This window comes from Macrosteles quadrilineatus, unplaced genomic scaffold (genome assembly GCF_028750875.1).
Source record: "Macrosteles quadrilineatus isolate MER2022 unplaced genomic scaffold, UCM_ALF_1.0 Scaffold_5__1_contigs__length_97177068, whole genome shotgun sequence".
Taxonomy (NCBI): domain Eukaryota; kingdom Metazoa; phylum Arthropoda; class Insecta; order Hemiptera; family Cicadellidae; genus Macrosteles; species Macrosteles quadrilineatus.
This window is the reverse complement of record NW_026542598.1, coordinates 7,660,646-7,683,509: the sequence shown is the minus strand read 5'-3', so window position 1 is coordinate 7,683,509 and position 22,864 is coordinate 7,660,646. Positions and strand designations below refer to the sequence as shown.

General features: G+C 34.9%; 2 protein-coding genes across 3 annotated transcripts; one reads left to right on the top strand and one right to left on the bottom strand.

Annotated features, from left to right (window-relative positions):
- The first annotated feature begins 306 nt into the window (after nucleotides 1-306).
- Nucleotides 307-9,983, top strand: LOC128994065 (cytochrome P450 6a2-like). The gene is made up of 6 exons (XM_054418292.1): nucleotides 307-432; nucleotides 1,846-2,856; nucleotides 4,085-4,221; nucleotides 6,161-6,245; nucleotides 7,675-7,920; nucleotides 8,739-9,983. Exons 2-6 carry the CDS (start codon nucleotides 1,881-1,883, stop codon nucleotides 8,909-8,911), a joined length of 1,617 nt encoding a protein of 538 aa, XP_054274267.1. The 5' UTR covers nucleotides 307-432; nucleotides 1,846-1,880; the 3' UTR covers nucleotides 8,912-9,983.
- Nucleotides 9,984-11,546: 1,563 nt separating this feature from the next.
- Nucleotides 11,547-18,702, bottom strand: LOC128994734 (NADH dehydrogenase [ubiquinone] 1 beta subcomplex subunit 3-like). 2 transcript variants are annotated; one of them, XM_054419479.1, is made up of 3 exons: nucleotides 18,654-18,702; nucleotides 16,599-16,739; nucleotides 11,547-11,771 (listed from the first exon to the last, which is right to left on the bottom strand). In XM_054419479.1, the coding sequence occupies exons 2-3, from the start codon at nucleotides 16,736-16,738 to the stop codon at nucleotides 11,600-11,602; spliced, it is 312 nt and encodes a 103-aa protein (XP_054275454.1). In that variant the 5' UTR covers nucleotide 16,739; nucleotides 18,654-18,702; the 3' UTR covers nucleotides 11,547-11,599. The 2 variants fall into 2 exon arrangements, with proteins under 2 accessions (XP_054275454.1, XP_054275453.1); XM_054419478.1 differs by having other exon boundaries at nucleotides 18,559-18,690.
- Between the last annotated feature and the right edge of the window lie 4,162 nt (nucleotides 18,703-22,864).

Here is a 22,864-nt window from a genome sequence, read left to right as displayed (position 1 = left end):
TTGTAGGAATTTCAAAAAGTAAATTATGTCAGTAAATGAATAAAGTGGTTTTGTTTGTAACCACCCTAATTTTTTTACTATTCTACTTTTGCCATGAATTGTGCTAATGCCGTGTTTAACAGCAAACATTTGCGTATAAATACATTTACAGTATTTGTTATTGGCAAATTAAGTGTATTTATTTTGATGACCAACACACTTTGTATATTTGCTATGCTGTTTGTTTACATTACTTCCCACTATGCGCTCTCAATGTTGAGGAGGCGTGGCTGTCCTTGGTTGGAGTGTGGTGTGAGATGAGGAAATTTGACAGTCACTATAGCCAGTCTGCACTCTCCAGACTGCGCAGTGATATTTCGCAACACTTATCTGCATCAATCCAGCCTGAGTGTTTATAATGTGATTGTGCGCTTCTTGATTTCATCACACACGGTAAGTGTCAAGTGGTTTAGTATTAAAGGCTTACAGTGGAAATAAATCTTTTTGAAATAGTTTGTGTGGTTTTAAATTTAGTTAAATTACTATTGCTTTTTTAACTCACTCAAAATAATTCGTTGAAGATTTAAATATAAGAGGATAATTCAGATCAGAAATGTTTTGGAATATTTACTGTGTTAATGTGTAATCCAATTCAGAAGTGGATTCAATAGTGAATTATTGTATCCATTTAGACTTCAGTTTAATTCGGAGTAGGGTGAGGGGACCAGTGAATGACCGTTTAAGTAGTTTTCACTTACATCCAACATGGGGAAGGGGAAAGTAAAATATTAAGCTACAATCTTAAGAATAGTTTCAACGTCTTGTCAGTATTCTCTTGTACTTCCCAGGGATAAAACTTAACGTATTATGTTATTATGTTAAAACAGAATTTTGATAGATATAGTTTATCACACATCAGTGAATGAACGTATATTATTTAAAATTTTAAAATTGTATTAACCCCCCTCCTTTTTATCAAATGTTATCAAATGCTGGACAAAAAGAATAAAAAGCTAAAAATAAAATAAATTTTGTTTGCTTTAAGGGCTTTTTTTAAAATTAGTACAGAACTGCAACTTTACTGTGATATGACATATGATATTGCAGTTTCCATCAATAACTAAAGACCTGTCATAAAATTTAAACAACCTATTTTGTACTAGACTCTTTAGTCAAAGCCTAAAGGTGAAATGGTTGTGGCACTTAATTTTGTTTTTTTACAAAAGGATGATTGCCACTTTCAATGTCAAAGTTAGTTTTGAAATATGATGGTCATCAGAAGTAAACTGTATACAAGGGGTTGTCATCTTATCAATAATTTATGAAATTGATAAAATCGGAAAATATTTATAATGTTTAAAAAAATTAACAGCATGTGATTGTTAGATACATGAAAGAAGTTTGTTAATTACAGTATTAAATTGAATTGTAAATTATTTACTATATTGCAAAGAGACTGCCATCTTGAGTACTGAAGTAAATTTAATCCTTTTTCAATAAATATTTGGAACTTGAACCATCCACTGACAAGTTTTGATTTTGAAATTTGAAAGAGCAGCCTCAAAATAGCTATTTGTTAAAAGAAATATGTACAGAATTCAAAAAGTGCATCTATAATTTCTTTCACGTGGAAAATTCTGTACTAGGAAAACTCCTAGGTAAATTGACAATTATATGAGATCTATTTTAAGGGAGGCCTTAATTAAGATCAAGATGTGATAATTACATGTTGTACTATGGCACTAGGAGATAGTTATATGGTATCCTGTTGGTAAAATTGTTTATTTCCTGTTTTTGTTATTTCCTGCAGTTTACAGCTAGCTACCATAATTTGGTTTGAATATTGAAAAAGTCTTTTATTTGCAGATATTTATCAGCAATACTCTACCTCGTCCAAAATCATGGGTTTTCTCACTGAGACTTACTGGATAGACCTCTTGGTGTTTGTTATCTTCATTTTACTTGTGATTTACTTCATTTTAAATATCAACTATGGTTACTGGGACAAAAGAGGAGTGCCAAATCTAAAAAAAGGAGGACTGATCATGAACCAGATCACAGGGAAACAGACACAATCCGAAACTGTAAAAGAGTGGTACAACCAGTTTCAAGGAGAAAAGTACTTTGGGTTTATCCAGCTTACAAAACCAATGCTGATGGTCAGAGATTTGGATTTGATCAATCAGATTATGGTGAAGGACTTCAATCATTTCCAAGACAGAGGGCAGCCCGAAAACAAAAATGATCCGATAACTAACAACCTGTTTGGCATGAGAGGACAAATGTGGCGAGAGATGCGATACAAACTCACTCCGACGTTCACTACTGGTAAACTGAAGGGAATGTTCGATCAGGTGACTCAATGTGGAGGAAACATGATATCAAGAATTGACGAGCAGATTTCAAAAGAAAGTCCTGAGTTGAATTGCAAAGATTTCCTCTTTGAATACACAGCTGATGTGATTGCCAGTTGTGCTTTTGGAATCCAGTTTGAGCCAAACTCACCCGAGTTCAACGACTTTAAGTCGATTGTGCAAAGTGTTTTTCAACCTTCTGCGTGGTCCTTGGTGAAAATTTTAGTCGGCTTTACGTTCCCTAAACTAGCAGAAAGCTTGAATATTCGCCCTTTCATGGCAAAGAGAAATGTAGATTACTTTAAGGGCTTGATAAGTGAAGCGGCCAAGTACCGCAAAGAAAACAACCTCAAGAGAAACGACTATTTACAGCTTTTGCTGACCCTGAAGGAACAGGAGGACAAAGGAGAACTGAGTCACTCCATGCTGATGACCAATGACACAACAGAAGATGACGAAGTGATACTGGAACAAATGAAATACTCGGGCGACCATGAAAAACCACTCGCCACAAATGTCAAGTGTAAGTACTTTAACAGCTAATTGTATAATATACAGCTTGATTTTACCATTGAATTCAAGATACCAGAGTAGACATCTCATCTACGTAGCCAACCTTTTATTTGTTGGTTCCATGAACCATTAATTGTTAGATCGCTGAGTCGTTAGCTAAAAATATATTTTTCTTCTCAGTTGTTGATGCTATGATAATGTTTTTGTATTGTAAAAGATGATATATTTTACAATAACATGACATATTTTGATGACATGACATGATTTTAGTTAACTGAAATCTTTAATTGACAACAGAAAACAGCCAGAGGCTCAAAACAACTCAATTCTTTTTACTTTATTCTCTCCTATAGTATATGATTAAAGTATTATTTTTTGTCCAAATGTTTTTTTTTTTAGTTTTGGATGGATATATCTGTTTTGGGTCCCCCTGAACCCAAAAAAGTGGTTTTCGAAGTGATGTTTGTGTATGTGTGTGTGGATGTGTTTACAGAGCTCCAGGCCACACTTGTAGTCCGATTTGATGAAAGTTGGTGTGCCATAGTATATCTAGGCGTTCTTTTTCATTCTTTAGAAATTTTGTTTTAAGGACAATTTTCTCAACCCCCTTGCAAAAAACCCTTAAAATAATGGTAAAACCAAATTTTTAAAAACACGGTTTGCGCGATTTTGATCAAAATTTGCTGTTATAGTCCTTTTAACTACAAACAAAATGATAAAACCTTTTGCTGTAAACATTATGGTTCAAAAGTTATTGCAATATTTGTGATTTCCCCCATAAAATATAATAGTTAGTTACTCCCACAGCTTACCCATGACATTCCGTCACCATAAACTTACTAAATACTAATCTGTGTGGTGGCTTATAAACCCTGAAGTATCAATATATGGTAAAAGTCACAGAGGCAAGCTAATTAAGACCTTGGTGATAGGAAAATGCAGACGCTGATGTTGTATGTGTAAACACTGAACTACCATGTTCATTGTTCAACTAATTTTGAACCTCATTTTATTATATCAGGGACATTCAGACATTCCTCACAATGGTACACACTAACTTCTAAAATAAAATTAATACATTTGTCTGCCTGGCGTGGCGTGGATTGTCTTAGATACTTTTCCTTCAATAAAATGGTTACATTTTCTTACTAAACCGAAATTCAAAAATTTATAATCTTTTTTACTATGGAGCTCTTAATGATCAAGATAAGTACAGCTTTTAACAAACTCCTGTTCAGTGTTCACAGATGATACCGTCTGTGCCAACAGTGTTATTTTCCTGATAGCTGGGTCGGAATCTACTTCCTCTTCCATTAGTCTAACATTGTACCAGCTGGCTTTACACTTGGATATCCAACAAAGGCTGCAGAAAGAGGTGGGCCTAAGTTAACTGGGTTGACTTTGTTATCAAAGTTGAATCTCTGTTTATTCATTGTTTCAATTTTTCACATGCTATACAAGATAGACCTCAACCTATATCGATCCTGAGAAAGTTCAGTAGCTTTTAGCGAATTGCCGATATAGGAAATGCTACAGTATTACTATAGGTCTCATGGTAAGCAAAATATAACTTTGAAAAAATAAAAGAAAAAAAATTCTTCTATAAATGAATACTCATGAAAGAACATGATTGTTTATTTGTTCACTTTTTCTCATCCTAGGTATAATTTAATTATATTTCAGCCTATCACTGCAGTCACACACAAAACCAGTGTTGACTAAAAACAGGTTTTAAAATAGGTAGCTAAATGGGCACAAGGTCACAGGAAATAGTTTCAAGGTTGGAAATTTGACTTGGGTAACACTGTATAAGAAAGTATTCCAAGCAGACTTGTCATGCCTGAAGTGAGTGGGAAAAGAATATAATTATTGTTCTTATTTTATGTTTGTTATTGATACATTTCTGGGACCATTGTTGTTAGTATTATAATTTGCCATGTAGCCTACTTATGTTGGTTTATTTTAAAGCTAAAAGTTGCAATGACATCATGAATGCTAGACAGCATCAGCAAACAGACTCATGAGCAACATAACAAACAAGCATAACTCAACAAACACAGATGAAAACTGTGCCTCTGATATGCAACCTTGGAGTCAAGCCAAAACTATACTGAGCTTGGACTTGGGGTTTTCCATTACTGTGTTTGATCCATGGACAAGTGGTCTACAAGTACTTGTCTCTCCAGCGATCAGCCACCAGACAGCACTATACTGTTGATTTGGGGTTGGGTTTGAATCCCGTCTAGATTTTGTGGTCTGTTAGTCATGAGGAGTTCATCCTAAAAGTAACAGATTCATGGCTAGGTTGGAAGTTGTCAGAATGTTGGATTATTTAGAGTTATACTTGTGATAATATGGTTTTTTTTACCCACCTAAAGTACTTCTGTCTCCCAAAAACTTGTTTGATTACAAATTGTTTTTTTACTTTTTCCCCTATGCATAAGTACATGGACACATTTTTGTTTCCGTCAACATTTTCAAGCTTGAGTTTTTGATATCTGTTTTGCTTTCCCCAGAACCCAAAAAAATGGCTTTCAAAGTGATATTTGATGTGTGTGTGTGTGTGGTTCATGAATATGTGGGTAAATATTTGATTTTTAATGATTTTCACCATAAAATAACAAAAATTCCGGTTAAAAAACGGCTGGACGATTTTGTGGGATTTAAAATTTGGTATATTACAGCGTTTTCCTAAACAAAAATGGAACAACCCCCATTGCTGTAAAAATAATTGATGGTTCAAAAGTAATTGCAACTTTTGTAATTTTCCCCATAATATACATAGTTAATCACACCTCTTATCCATAATAAGGGTTACACTGATATGGTAAATAAATGGTGACAAGCTAATGGGAGTATGTGTCAGATTGCTGAAACAATTTATTTTTTTACATGAGAGGGGAAAAAAATTTGTTGGGGCATTTTTAAGGTTTTGGTGAGTTTCAGTTTAAGTTTTTAACTCCGACACATCATACGAGAGCATATTAAAAGGTGACAATGAGTGGAGGATGCTTGTTGAATGAATTAAATGATAGATTTGTTACTGACTAAAATTCTGTTTTTATAGCTAGGGTCATTTATCACAAGCGATCTAGGACAGCTGAGTTTTGTTTCAACTTATCATGAAGCTACTGAATTTACTAAGGAAATGGTAAAATAAGGACGACAGATTGATATGAAAGAGAGAAAAACATAGTTTTTCTAAACTGAATTTTCATTACAACTGATACGTTTTTCTAGTGTAGGTAGTGGAAAAGATGTTTTCTCTATTGCTTCCAATCTCGCTTGTTTCTTACATAGTTTACTCTTTCCAGATAGACACAGTGCTATCCAACCACAAAGGACAATGGTCCTACCAGGCCATGAAAGAGATGACATACTTGGATCAAGTTGTACAAGGTGTGTTTCACCACTTTGCCAAATTTTACAATTTATATCTATAAAAGAGTAAGTGTGTATAACTAGTTGTTTCCCAAGGGCTTCACCCCGTTTGACTTCATAAGTATTAATAAAACTATTGATTGGTTAAGTTAAGCTGAAATAAACAAAACAGAATACAGTAATACAAACAAATAATCACAACTGATTTTAATAAGGGAATAAATTGAAAGAATAACAAACAAATAAGTACAGCTGAGGTATTTTTAACATTAGGTATATGGAAAGTTCCCTTTAGAAAGGAATTACGACCGTAAAGGGCAATTTATGAAATAATGGATAGTATTGAGCAAGGTTTCTTGTCATTACGAACATTTTAAGTTTACGGTTTATGAGGGTGTGACTGTAGTTTTCTCAAAAGATCATGGGTACTTTGGGCTTTATATATGGATATATGTATATAAAAATGTACGGTGAGCTGAATCCAAAAATACTATTATGACTACATAGTATTTTATTTATTAATATGACGTATGTTGAGCACAATAGCTAAGTGATAGCGTCTCTGGCTATGATTAACCAGATATTTCTGGACCGAGACCTGCATGCATTATCTTATCTATCACTGCTTGAGCTCATCACTGGTATGTCTTTGTACTTTTTGTCTTAGATCACCACACAGATAACTAGTCTATAGTGAAAGGCAGTTGTGGTCTTTTTTTAAGAAAAAAAATTATTTTAGGTGTTCTATAAAATATTTAAAATTCTATAAATATTATTATGCTTTGTCCAAATAATAGTTTAAAGTCAAGTGATGGCTTCAAGGAATAAACATACGCAAAGTACTGTAAAACCCTTTTAACCGCTAAACTGCACCCCACTAAACAAAAAGCCGCATTAACCAAAACCACAGTAAAAGATCAAATCAATTGGAAAATGAGGCAATTGCAATTGATCGCCAAGGTGTGGGTCCCCCCCAGCTTGCCCAACAGAATGTAATGGAGCAGACGACACTACTGTTTTACTCTTACTGTGACAAAGAATAAGTGCTAAAAACTACTGTATGTAGATTAATTTTAAAATATATTTTGTGTATACAGTAGATTTTTAGGATGAAATTAATTAGGTAAAAAGTTGTTGTAGATCTCTTGAACTAAAATAGCCTTTAGAGTTGAATAATTCTTGTTGTCTCCCGTTTTTAACTGCTTGTACTTAACTAAGTTGTCACTTGTCACACAGAAATCTTGTATTTACTGTACTGAACAAAAAGTTGTGGATCCGTTTACAAATAAATGAATAACTGAAAAATAGGTTATCCAAAACGGTATCCCTCCTTTTTCGGTTAGTCGGGATTTTCCTGTAATAATGTTTTTACTAGATTAATCAATACTTTTTATTTTTTTGACTACTAACAAATTTTTTACCTACAACTTATACTTTTGACTTGTAGAGTCACAGAGGATGTATCCCATCATACCCTTGCTGCAGCGAGAGTGTACCAAGACCTACAAGGTACCTGACAGTGACCTGGTCATAGAGAAGGGAGTCATTGTCACCATCCCTGTAGCAGGTCTGCACCTTGACCCGCAGCACTACCCAGACCCGGAAACATTCAACCCGGATCGCTTCGAAGGCAACAACTTCAAACCCAACCCAGCTTTCTTGCCATTCGGCGATGGCCCCAGGATATGTATTGGTAAGTTGACACCACAAGTGAGCTGGGACAACAGAGTACTTATTTTGATTTACAAACACAAGACACAAAGTACAGTTGACACTCAATAATCCAACGGTGTGCAGAGTTTTCAGCAAATGTAAGGTTAGGAAATTTGGCAACTTTAACTCCTACAGTATTCATCCAAAGGAGTTTAATGAATATGAAACAGTTCTTTTAAAATTGCAGAAAGTTTAATAAGATGGGAGTAATTTTACTTTATATAAGTCTACGATCCTCAAAGTTAAATACAGCAATCATACTCTTAACATCCGCCTTTTAACTGGCTGCTAATTTATCTGGCTTACACTCTCAGTAAACATTTCTGTTATACCTGGATATTTTTCAACAAGGCATTGCTTTAATTAGTCATGTTTTATTTTTTAAACCAGACAACAGCAATCATCACTGTTTACTCTAATCTAAATTAAAATATCAACCACTGCTTAAACACATATGAAAAATGTTTTCATTTTATTGGTAACTGTAATATATTAAATTCTGTCGGTTATAATCAGCCAGAGTGTTATCAAGCCTTATAGTCAGTTTCAAATTGTCCTGTCGAAAGGGTGCAACACTTAATAGTTTGTTTTCTTAGAAATCCAAATATAGCCATTGCATGGTTTTCTCCAAGTTTACTGTAGTACCAAACAACTAGTTAATGCACCTATAAAACACAATCACCGGTTTAACTCACTGCGAAAAAGCAGACTTGTTCAAGGCTATCTTCATTCTTGATTTACAACTCGTATTATCTTATCATTCAAAATGTGGTATTTAAGAAATTTACGATGTTTCAGCCATGAGGTTCGCAGTTATGGAGGTAAAGGTCTCGGTGGCAAGGATCATGGCTAACTTCACAGTCACGATGAGTCCCAAGACACATGTTCCACTCAAGCTGGATCCACGATCCTTTGTTCCCTTACCCAAGGGAGGAATGTGGCTCAAGTTTGAGAAGAGGCAAAAAGCTTAACGTTTTATTAGTTGTCACTAAAATCCCAATAATAGCTTTAATCTATGTGCAAGTTTAAAATAGTGATTAGGAAAGTGAAAAAAAGCTTAAAACATATATGACATAATTCACTAAGTCTAGTATTTGTATTTGGTGTGTTATATAAATGAATATAAATAGGATAGATAATGCTACAACTTAGAAATGTATTTGACCACATATGAAATTGTATGAGAACATTTGACGGCTTGACACTCAAAGTAACCTCTTTATGAATTTTATGATGTGTTTTCATAAAAAAAATACAAACATGGTAGGTTAAATGTAGTTTGTATGCTATTCCCAAAAATTTACTCTTTAGATTCTACTATGTTTTTAGATTGAAACAGTAATACTCAGATTCATCTCATAGAGGGTTAAAAAATTATACTATCGACTCTTCAAAAATAAATTCCTAAATATAAGAGAATACATTCTCTGAATTATATTTTGAATAGTCAATGTTCATTATGATGGTAATGTTAAAATATAATTTATTTTTAAAAATGACTATCTATAAATTAAGACTGCAGATCCCCAACAGGTTAAAAAAATCTCCAGTACAATAGACCATCATCGTTAACTTATATTGATTTTTGAGAATGAATGTAACTAAAGATGAGTAAATAATTTAGCAGGGTTCTAGTGCACTACCTACACTACTCAAAGTATGTTATCACCCAGTGTATACTATAGTATTTAGGCCTAGTATGAAACTAATACCACCAACGGGGGAGCGAGCTGGTCTAGTGGTTAGAGCGCGGGACTTCAATCCCGGGTTCAAATCCTGCCAAATCACCAATGGATTTTATCTAAGTGATAGTGCTGCAACCCCTAGGTCTAGCCTGGAGTACTGTAATGTGAAAATCAATCCCGGGCTTGAGCCTAACATCCTAAGAAAAAAAGTATGAAACTAATAAAAAATGTGATTGAAAACAGCTTATCTTAATAGTGATTTTAATAATAAGTAGTATAGTTTTTGTTGCTTAAATTTGTATCGATGTTATATATAATTTTTGCCAACAAATAAAATCAAGAGTATTGTTAATATTTTCTATTGTTGTGCATTCTAATTACGTCTTCATTTCATTCCACATAATTTTAATTGTCAAAGTTAAAATAACAATATAGTGGTACCTTTAGTTGACACATTTCTTAAGTAAGGTACCCCATACTTTTCATTACGGTTGTGCTGATCTGATAAGAGTTTTCATTATAATTGTTTTTGCAGTTTTCTTTTCTTTTAATTTCTATACTAAAATAGTTAAAATGGGGAAATAAAATATAAGTTACTTTAGTGCATAGAGATCAAGCCTATCAGTTTGTCATAATTTATAAGTTGGTGTATAAGACAGAAGACAGCAGTGCACTCTGTCACGAGTCCAATTGAAACTCAGTTATTTTTTACCCTAAAACTGTCAATAGGCCATCCTTGACATGGGGTAGGGTTGCCTACTTAAAACTGCAGTGAAACTATAGTCAAAGGACCACTAACAATAAGTTGGTATGGGTGGTGACTTTTGAAAATAACGAGGGGGAATGTTGCAAAGGAGAGGGTATGGGTTGAGTGTGATTGCTCTAAATGAGAAATGCAGAGGTGGAAGTCAATGGGTTACAACTCGACCAACCTGGCTCATAGTACTGTTTATAGTAGTCAAAAAGTGAAAATACTCATTAAAATAAATGACTAACAGAAAAATAAAAGTGGAGTTAGTAAGTAAAATATTTGTAGTAAGAATAGTAGATTTCATCACTAGGGCGTAAAGTGCGACTCTTTTCGATCTGAGCTCAAGTTTTACAATCGAGGCGAAGCCGAGGCCAGAAAATGAACGAAGGTTGAAAAGACACTTTTTGCCTGTGTGGTGAACTATATTTCCGTCATATTGCATCAATAATTAACTAAGCTAGAAAACAAAAAAAAACTTTTCATTTAAAGAAGATAACCACTCAAAACAACTTCCAGCTTGTTTCCAATCCTACTAATGCAAATAAGCAGCTGTTTCATAAGGTATTCAATCATTTAGTCTATTAAGATTGTGTTAATATACGTTATACCGTCAATACGTAGAACTATTGACAAGAATACAACAATAATTCAAAACATAGCATGATAAATCAATTGATAAATAATTTTGATCCATGGGATTGCCAACAGAATTGAAATTTTCAACTATTTAAAAAGCTGATTTTTATTCTCTAAGGACTAAAAGTGCTTTTTACTCCCTTGTGAGTAAAAATGATACTATAGACCCGCAACGCATGTATTAAAAACGGCTGTTTTTGCTACAGTATGAAGAAAAAATTTTTTTTCATCACCCCGTACAGAAAGTAGCTATTTTCTGTGACAGCTGATATCAAAGAAGGTACAGTATTTGTTTCCCAAGCTCTTCTTTTGCGGCGAAGCACCTAAATAAATAAATAAAAATTGGCAATAGAGCTTATGTACTTTCAAAATAAAATAATTAAATAAAAAGAATGTGGTTAAAATGGTAAAAAAGATATGATTATGTCAATTAAAATTTTCCCAGCTATGCATTGAAAAAATGATCCTTTTTTGGGTGGGGTTTGATGAGGCTTTTTTACAGAAAAGGAGAAGGTTTTATGGTATTTAAAGCCATTTTACAACAGCAACTATACAAGATTTATTCAACTATACTAACATTACACAGATTAATGGTGACCATGATGAGGCATCTTCGGGTTCAAAAAGTCGGCAGCTGTCTCAATAGCAGTTGTGATACCAAATAGGATCAAACCGTACTTGAAACCTTTGGAAAACATAGCTGACATCTTTGAGCTCGGGGTGCCAAACTCCTTACGATTGTATCTCCAAACTTCATTCCTGAAAAAGTACAATAGATTGAAAACAAGAATGTCAAAGAGTTGACTATACTTATGGGTTTCAACTACAAGTTTTCAGAGGTTGACTGACCGGTAAATGAGAGGTCAACAAAATGAGTCACTAGTATCAAAGTTTAGACCACTGCTTTTATGTTTTTTTAAGGCAAGGTACCAACCAACCAAACCACTATTACTATATTACGGTACTATTTTAATACCTCTACTACAGCAAACCTGCAGACTAAGCAATTTCTATTCACCTAGCTGGATTTTCACTAAAATATTCCTTTAAAATTATCAGATTTTTTAAAATTTAAATTTCATTGATTTTGATGGGTACTTATGTTTGCTGCTAAAAAGAAGGCAATAAAGTGGGGTTTTAATTGTGATGTTAATAGCTAAGACCTTTCTTTAGACACCTCTTCCAAGCTTCTAAGACCAGCCGTTCTCTCTAATTAGTTGCCACAACAACTTGTTTTCCCCCTCCAAAAGAATAACATGGGAAGGGAATTTTAAAGGCCACTGGGGCAGAGCCCCAAGGGGTTTAAGCTAATTTCTCTTTTTATGGCTCATCTACAGACCAAGACCTTTCTTTAGACACCCCTGGCAAGTTTCTACGCCCAGCCGTTCTCTCAAATTAGCTATGACAAAAACCCCGGATTTTCTCTCCATAAGAATAACATAAGAATGGGATTTTAAAAGCCACTGGGACAGAGCCCCATTGGAATTGACCTTGTTTCTCTGTTGATGGCTCATCTACAGACCAAGACCTTTCTTTAGACACCTCACTCAAGTTTCTACGCCCAGCCGTTCTCTCAAATTAAATGCCACAAAAAAATCATTTAGGGTATTAAATATACAGATATGTCTCTGTAAAATTGAGTAATTTTGGTCCAATTTTGATGACATTTGACCAAACCTTGGAGGATAAACTCGAATGAGTTCACGAACCAGCATGATTGGACTTTGGAAACGGGGATTTACGGTGGGTTTCGTGGGGTAAAAATTGGTTTTCCCATTTTTGACCCTAAAACATAAAATTTTGCAATTTCTTTCTGACCCATCTTGTAGAGCTTAAAAAAGGAAATAGTTTAGTATATTGAAGCGTTGTTGTAAGCCTAACAGTTACAGAAAAAATTCTAAAAACGTGTATTTTTGAAATTTGTATGTCATTATTATGGAGAAAATGAAAACTGTTGCAGTTTACTTGATTATAGATATGTTAATTAAATTTGGCAAATTTATTTATTTAATCAAAAACACTTTTTACTTTCCCCGTAACAGCAAACCTAATCACTCGTTAAATCTAATGTTATTTAAATGGGGAATAAGTATGCCTTATTTATGGAAATATTTTTGTAAAATTTAATCAGACAAGTTGGAATTCGCTTAATCTACATGTTTGCTGTGGCGGGGGCATTGACTTTTAGGATCTTTCATTTCTTGAATTACCAGGAGTTGCATTTGCTCTTTAGTGCAGAACTGAGGAGTGTCAGAAGAATATATATCGCTCTATTTGCTAGTTTGAGCCAGGCGAGAGGATTAGGTCAATGAAGCCAATTAACCATTAAGAGTCCTTGGAGCCTAGACGTTCTAACTCATAAAACAATTAAAGAACTACAAAGACAACTTTTTATCTCACATTATACTCTATTTAAATTCCAATCACTACGGTGTTTGAAAAATATTTTTGGACAGAAAAAAAGTCTTCAGTTCAGTAGCTGTTTGAAATCAACAAAATTAAAATTGCTCTTATGGCTGGCAAATCCAAGATGGCTGTTAGCTTCCATGGACTCCCTTGGAGAACAACTCAAAACTACAAAGAACATTTTCTAATCTCACAGTATACTAGATGCAATTATAGTCACTTTGGTGATTGAAAAAATATTTTTGGACGATAAATAACTCTTCAACCGCTGTTTGAAATCATCCAAGATGACCGCTAGCCTCCAAGGACTCTTAGCGCGCACGGGGGTCTAGTGGACCCCAAATAAAAATGGGTATATAAAAAAGTTTTTGATATTTAACAGTAAATATTTCATGAATTAATACATTTCCTGGTTTGTATAAAATACTGAACAAAAATTTAAGAAATTAAAAACTTTCTTTGGTAATTTGTGTTTTTTTTTTTTAAGTACAGTACAGGCCTACTCTTGAACACACTTCACAAATATTTTACATTTTTCCTTGGCACATTAGTTTTTTAAGGTTTTACACTAAATCATAATCCACAAACTAATACTCAAGGTCTGGAGAGAAGAAACAATACCCAAGGAATGGAAGGAAGCCCTAGTTATACCAATTCACAAAAAAGGAGACAAAAAAGACTGCAATAACTACAGAGGCATATCTCTCCTAAATGTCACCTACAAAATACTTTCCAAAATAGTTCAGAGAAGACTAGAGGAATACACAACAGATATTGTTGGAGAGCATCAAGCAGGATTCAGCAGAGGCAGATCAACGACGGATCAAATCTACATTCTTAAAGAGTCAATAGCAAAGTATTATGAATTCAACAAATCATTCTGTTGCCTCTTCATTGATTTTTCAAAGGCTTATGACTCCATAAATAGAAAGAAGTTGTGGATAAACGTGGAGCATCTAGGTATACCAAAAAAACTTATAGAACTAGCAAAATTGAGTGTTTTAGGTTCTAAGTGCAAAGTTAGAGTAAATGGAGACGTATCGGAAGACTTTGAGGTGAACACGGGTGTGAGGCAGGGAGACGGGGTATCTCCATTGCTGTTCAATTTAGCCATAGAAACAGCCCTCCAGGAGATAAGAAAGACAGAAGTAGGGATTAAGATAGGAACAAACATAAACTTGTTAGCTTTTGCAGATGACATAGTATTAATTACACATAATATAGAAGAAATGAAAGATGTAACAAAAATGCTTATTGAACATACAAGAAAAATGGGGCTATACATAAATGAAGATAAAACCAAGTTTATGACATGTGGAAGAAAACAAGATGATGACCAACCAAGATACCAAAATAACAACTACATTGAAATTGAAGAGTATAAATTTAAGATAGTAACAAATTTCAAGTATTTGGGAGTCATCCTCACTAGCGATAATGATGAAGAGCTAGAAATACAAAATAGATTAAACCTAGCACAAAAAAGTTTTTCGGCCTGTCACAAGTTACTAACTTCAAAAATAATATCCCACACCACCAAACTCAGGATTTATAAGACAATCATCAGACCAGTTCTCCTGTATGGTTCGGAAAATTGGATCTTAAGCAAGAAATCAGAAAGGAAAGCTATTGTATTTGAGAACAAGATTTTGAGGAAAGTGTACGGACCGATTTTTGAGGATGGACAATGGAGATCGAGACATAATTGGGATTATTTAAGGATCCAGATATTGTCGCTGAGGTACGGAGCAGAAGACTGAGATGGGCAGGGCATATTCTAAGAAAAGATGACAACTCCCTATCAAAGAACATCTTGAGGAATAACCCAGAAGGTAGAAGACCCCTTGGAAGACCGAAACTTAGATGGTTCGACCAAGTGGAGAAAGACCTGAGGAAGCTAGGGAGAAGGAAGGAAGATGCAAGAAGCAGAGACCTATGGAGGCAGTGTGTTGGGGAGGCCAAGTACCATCTAGGGTACCAGAGGCCACAGCAGTAAGTAAGTAAGTAAGTTTACACTAAATTTGGTCTTGGCGCCTTGAAACCAAGGCAAAAGGTGCACCACGCCTTTTACTGGGAGGCTGGATCACTCCATAGATGACTCTATGGTTGGTCATTTCCATCCAATTGGTTTACAGACACTAAGTTTTTTTGGCAAACTTTCAATACCTACTATGAAAATTATAAATGATAAAGTTATAAAGTTACGAATACTAATTATGATAATAAAACTGAGACTCTACTACGCGCACTGGACCCCCAATGAACACAGTGCTGGTAACACAAGCATGCACGTGGGGGTATGGCAGACCCAGGGTGGTGATAACACGTCAATGACTCGATCAAGACTAACAACCCTGCTGCCAGATGAGAGCATATGCTATTTTAGGCAACTACTGTTATGCTCACCAGGGTTGCCACCATACTTGTAAAATTATGACAAAATTACCATACGTGGTTATATGTCTTATCCCCACTTGCGCGTTTAAGGGTTAAATGGGTTTCAAATGAACACCAGAAATATGAGTCATAAATAATTTTTTGATTATCATTAAAGTACTAAAATATGTCACCCAAGACAATTTGAAACTACTTTATCTCGACAGATTTTTGCGATAAATATATAAGAGATAAGATAACGTGTTAAGTAGCGGGAGCTTAAACTTTTTCCAGAGCTTTTATACAAGCAGCTTTTGAGCGAGGACGATGTTCACACTGAGCTGTTTTACTAGCTGCGTTTAAAAAAGCCGCAAATACAGCTGGGTAGCTTGTAAACTCGCCCCGTGTGAACGGGGCTTATATATAACATTTTTTTATCTATGCCATTGACATTTGATAATGGAGGTCACGAGAGAATAAATGTTTAGTGGATGATGAATGAATAAATGGATGAGCGGAAAAATGAACCCTTCACCCCCCCCCCCCCACGAAGTCTGAGACCCTAACCACTAGGCTAGCAACATACTCAAAACCCCCACATTTCATTGATTTTAGCCAAAGATTGGTCATATGTCTGTAAGGTAACCTACATTTTCAATAGGCCTACTAATATAATACGAATTAGTCACCAATTAGCCTAATAGGATAATTATTCATTAATCATTAAGTATTCATCAACATGAAACCCTAGATACAACAGGGTATTCACTTTAAATTTTCAACATTGAGTTAATGAGTTTTCACCTGAGCCATGGGTCCTTGAGGCCTAATTTGGCCAACTCCTTCTGGACTCTGACCAACTCTGGTGCGTCCTCCACTTTGTAGATTCGGTAGTCAGGAATCACTGTCTTGTGGTGGTGTTCTCCGTGATGATCTCCACCCATGCTGCGATCAAATTCAAATTTTAGAGACCTATGTACCTATATCACAGTTAAAATTAGTCTAATTTATAATTATTGTCTTTGGATAGTGTAACTACACTGTTGCACAATCTAAAGCTTGTTTTGATGTTATTTTTATTTTATTTATTTATTTTTTTTACAATCCCAAGTATTATATTTGACATATAGCCTAGCCTAATGTTAAAAAAGTAGTTTAAACAATAATAATTATTGTTTTGCTTAAATACTTATTTTAATCAATTGAAGTTGGGCTAAGTAATTTTTCTCTAAAATTAAGTAGAAAAAAATTAAAATAGTCGTCACAGCCGAAAATCCCGTTTTATCCTACATCTCGTTTTAATCCCGCTCTAGGTCTAAAAGTCCCGTTTTCGGGATAATGATCCCGCAAATGGAAACACTGCTAGTGTGCCTTATGGTAAGTCCGCCACTGTCTGGAAGTCCAAGTATGCTGTCGACCTGAAGTCCCATCGACACATTGGAAATTAGGAAGTAACTTACTGGTACTGTAGATTACTAGGTTGGACAAGGTTGACCTGCCAGTCGAGAACCCATGCTGGTGAGTTGAGAGGTTGCCAAAAATGGGCTTTATTTGGTCTAAAACGGGACTCTCAAAGGCTGCACTTTACTTTAGGTCCTACACTCATTCGAATGAAAATATCGATCAATATATCGATTGTTTCATTTGATATATCGTAGGTAAGGTTAACCTAACCAAACGATATATCGAATGAAACAATCGAATAATCGATTCATTTGAATGAGTGTAGGACCTAAAGTAAAGTGCAGTCCTCTCAAAAACTTTCTCCAAGGTGGGTTGAATAACAATCGGCCTGGAGTCACTTAGGCCTACATCTTGGAAGAGTACAACGAACTTTGGGAATGGGTACAACGAAGCTGGTTTTTTAATGAATCCGGGAAGATTCCTTCTTGAAGTAAAAGATTGAAGACCTGTGTCAATTGAGGAGCCAGTAGCATATTACAATACTTCAGTACACGTGGAGGTATTAGGTCAGGCCCCGTTCCCTTGTAAGGATCAAGAGATGAAAGCGTCTTTTGAACATCGTTGTAACAATTTAGGTTGCAAGAGTTAAAATTCAGTTGTTTTGAAATCGTAATCTGGAGGGGTCACTGCTGCCTGCTGGTAAACTGATGAAAAGTAATCAGCAAAAAGGTTGCATATATCTTCAGGACGTTCGGCCTTCTCACCGTGGTAGTTAAAACACAAAAAATGTACATTTATAAACTACACTTTTTATGGGATTTCATGCCATTTGAGACCAAATAGTTAATTGAAAAAAATATTATTAACATACCGGTAAGTTAACTTAGGACTAGCCTGAACTTTGGCCTAATCCACTTAAGTGTCTTGACTGTTTTTTACAGTTGATTGTATAAAAACACATTAGGCCTAGGCCTACTCCTTTTTATTTTCTTCCCGTAGCGAAGCACAGCCATAACAACTAGTTTCACATAGTAATGTGATCCTCCCTCCTAGGCCTAGGTGTCTGCTAATGTACGGTACTTAGGGCCTAACTTAGCCTACCTTAGTTAATGTCCAGACCTAACTTACTTTTTTTTTGCTATTAGCCAGTCATGAAGCGACTGATGAATAATATTAGAACCAAATTAGAAACCTGAGTTTCTAGTAAGATATTCCTACAAGGTATCATGCAGGTTTTACATAAACAAAAGAAATCCAAAGGTCAGATTTTACTGAAACGAAGTAGGCCCAAACTTAACTTGCACTTTTTCAACGTTAAACTCCAATTGAATAAGTTTACTTTGAATGATAAAAAGCTTACCTTGAACTATTTTTTAGATTATAAATTCAATATAAAGCTTTCTTAGATCTAGAATAAAATAATGTTATTACAAAAATTAAAAACTAAAGACTAACGTTATGGAGCGTCTGTCTGGGCGAGTGTTTTTTTTTTCTTTGCTCAACTCAACACAACACTCAACAACAGACGAAATACGATCAGCTGGAGTTTGCTGAGGCATCACTAAAATAAGTAATCATAGACACGGTTGCTTGGATTCAGTCAGTCATTGGTTATAGTTACAACAAAGTATAATCAATACTTCGTTTTATTATTAATTTTAAACTGCACTAAATCGAATTTTATGATGACTATTCAACCCTTTAATTAAATTACAGAACACGGATTTCTAAAGTCTCTATCAAATTATAAGTCTGCGATGTGTGTGAGTGGTAACGTGTTTGGTTGAGCTGATGTTGACTAAATGTTTCTCACTGATTTAAAATAGTATGGGTATGGTTCATTGTGGTCGATTGTGTTTCATTTTTACTTTCTCCCAATAATTCCACCATATACCAGGGGCCCATTTCATAATAAACTACAATGTTTTTTTTTTTTTTTTTTTTTTTGAACCCAGTGACAAGACCTGTATTATATAGTAATTATTTACCTATTTTGCCTGAAGGTCTTGTAGTTAACACTCGATTAATCGATTAATCGAGTGTTAACTACAAGACCTTCAGGCAAAATAGGTAAATAATTACTAAATAAACTACAAGTTACAAGTTACAACTTGTAACTTGTAATTTCCATTTGATTTGCATTGGGCGATCAGCTGATTTACTAATAATATTAGTTTGTACTTTATTATGAAATGGGCCCCAGGTAGGCTATTATACCCCAGAAGGTTTTTTGAAGTGATGTGTGTGTGTAGGTGTGTACAGAGAAAGTGTTTGCCAGATTGCTGATACCGTTTACTCATAGATAAAACATAGTCCCTTTATGTTTAAGTTTTATCATAGATAAATCATTTTAGTCTATGGTTTTATCTATGGTTTACTGTGGTAGTTTATAATATCAAAGGACAAGCAAATACAATTTTCAATGTATTTTTATATTCGGTAAAAAAGGTTTTAAAATTCGCATATATAACAAGAAACCAATTATAAACAAAAAATAGACCCAACATTAGTCCTCTTAAAATTTTTCTTCAGCCAATTCATATGAGGATGTTTGATAGGCCTACACCTAATATTAATAAACACTAAAATCATTGAGTATAAACGTAACGTTATGTTTATACTCAATGCTAAAATTAATCATGTACAGGGTATATAGTGGTTTAAATTACCTTGTTACTGTCAAAACGATCCTTTGTAGTTAGTAGACTACAGCTGTTTCATGCTACGAATGGAGCACATCATCAGGTCAGAAGAATGTCAAGTAGTCTTCATATTCCTCGCAGTGGAGTTCGTCAAAAGTTTAATAATAAATAGAGAACAAAACACATAACACACGGAAACACGAAACATTTAATATTGGTCGACCAGACGACGGTAACAACACACGTGATACGGCGCCGGTTGAGGGTCGCGACTCACCCTCAACCGGCGCCGTATCACGTGTGTTGTTACCGTCGTCTGGTCGACCAATATTAAATGTTTCGTGTTTCCGTGTGTTATGTGTTTTGTTCTCTATTTATTATTAAACTTTTGACGAACTCCACTGCGAGGAATATGAAGACTACTTGACATTCTTCTGACCTGATGATGTGCTCCATTCGTAGCATGTACAGGGTGTCTCAGGTCTGAGCGAGCCCACGATGTTACTGTTGTTATTTTCCCTACAGTTACTTAACAATGTACATGTTCTCTCACTGATTTGAGAAAGCAAAGTGGCCAATTCGCTCACCAGTGAGACAATTAATGTTAACATTGTCTCACTCTAATTACTTTGTCTCACTCCAGATTTGCAACGTGAAGGCACGAAATAGTGAGCGCGTAACATGCAGACAAGGTCGTATGCAGGCGAAATACGTTGGCAGCACTGGCTGTAAATCAGCTGGTCAGCTGTTGTCAATCATTAAATGTCACATTAAAAGTTCACTTCTGTGTAAAAATATGTTACGTTTCTTTACCAATTTATTTGTTTTATGGTAGGCCCTAACTGTAGGAAAAATATAATGTGCAACTCGAGTGCAAAGTGCAATTGCTCACTATAGGTCGGCCGCTTAGAAAGCGACCTCCTCCAGCATTGGTTTAGCATTAGCGCGCAGGTCGTTTTCTAAGCGGCCGAACTATAGTTGCACAAATAACTACAATTGACACAACTTAAATTACTAAACATAGGTTATCAGTAAGGCAACAGTTTTCGCCAATTCTCAAAGCTGGAAAAACTGTGTTGCAACATGTTAACTCAAATTAAAGCAGATCGTTTAGCATTCATTAGAAGTTATATCAATTAAAACTGAGAGCAGAACTAATGCTGGTGAACCTTGACGACGCATATTTAAAATGTACACAATCAATGCTAAATTAGTCTCCAACAAGTGTTTAAACAACTCTAAGTTGTAGCTACAATTACTCGAATTTAAGCATAAAGTTTTCCTCGGCGTTATGTTTCATACTATGCGGCTCTGAGTCGCACGGGTTCTCTAGTAACTATTGTATTACTGGTATTACTATTACTGTATTCTGTTTTGTTTATTTCAGCCTAACTTAACCGATCAGTTTAATTAATACTTATGAAGTCAAACTGGGTGAAGCCCGTGGATAACAGACAGTATACTGTATGTAATGCTGCATTATTATTTGTTAAAATAAAGATTGATTTTATTTTATTCTTAATGTGGGAGTATAGTGAGTAGCTGTGTTATTATGGGGAAATCACCATTAAAAATCTAAATTTCACCAAATAAAAACACGTCTTGATTTACCATGGATTAGTACTCACATACCAAATTTCACCGAAATCAGACCACAGTTGTGATCTGTAGCTCTGTACACATCCATACACAGCTTTTGCTTTACATTTTACTACCTTCAACTTTTGTCAAGATTTTGCATAAATCTGGTGACAATGATGAAAGGCTGTATCCACTAGCCAGTGAATGTGTGGTTAATCACGAGCCTGACTTGCATTGAGCACTGAGCAGTTCCATGATCAAAGGTTTGTCAATAGCTTTTTGATGGTTCGAAACTGGACCAGATGTTCCTGATCATTGGGTTTATGATCCTGACTGAAAAACAGCCTATCTTAGCCAGTAACAAAGCTACACAAACCATTTCATACCATTCTACAACTAGCGTCTCTGGGCCCTGGTCAGAAAAAAATGAGAACTTTCCATAATAGTGGGGGGCGTGACATCACTTTCTTCTCTTGAGGGAACACCATTACCGCAACGATACCAAGTGCAGCCATCGGTGTTCGTTCGTGGTGAAGTGGAAAGAGTACTCGGCTGATGTCCATAAAGTAACCAAATCGAACCCCGCCCACCGGTGACACTAACTTTTTGTCAAAGATTTTGTTAAGAATACAATTACTTCTTAACTGTACATCTTTTGTTAGAATTTGAGGCATTTATAATTTTTTTTTAATAGTAAACCTTCATTTGATTTTTATTATCTTATATCTTTGTTATATTATCAGCATGTTTGATGACAGTTTAATTTTATAGTTAAAAAATTAATTGTATAATTTTACTTAAATCGACATGATACCACAATCCCCCACTCCTTCGCAGAAGAGGTTCTCATCGGTTTTTGACCAGCCTCCTGAGACGCAAGTCCATTCGTCCTTCATATTTGGGTTGGATAAAATATGCACCTAGGTGGGGTGCGCTATCTATGCAACACAATTTTTACTTTGTCCCATTATACCATTGTATGGAGAAAAGTATTGTTTTCGTCAAAATGTTTGAGTAAGTAATGTCTGTGTGTTTGGATGTGTACAGAGGCCTGTAATCCAATTTTGATGAAACTAGATGTTACCCACGGGCCTTAACTTCATCAGTATTAACAAAACTAACTATTGATTGATTTAGTTAAGCTGAAATAAACAAAACAAAATACAGTCATACAAACAAATAATCTCACCTGATTTTAATATGGTAATAAATTGAAAGAATAACATACAAATGAATACAGCTGAGGTATTTTTAACATTAGGTACCGGTATATGGAAAGTTACCTTTAGAAAGGAATTACGATCTTAAAGGACAATTTATGAAAAAATAGATGGTTTTGCGCAAGGTTTCTCGTCATGACGAACATTTTGAGTATATGGTTTATGGGGGTGTGACTTGTAGTTTTCTCAAAAGTTCATGGGTACTTTTGGGCTTTATATAGAT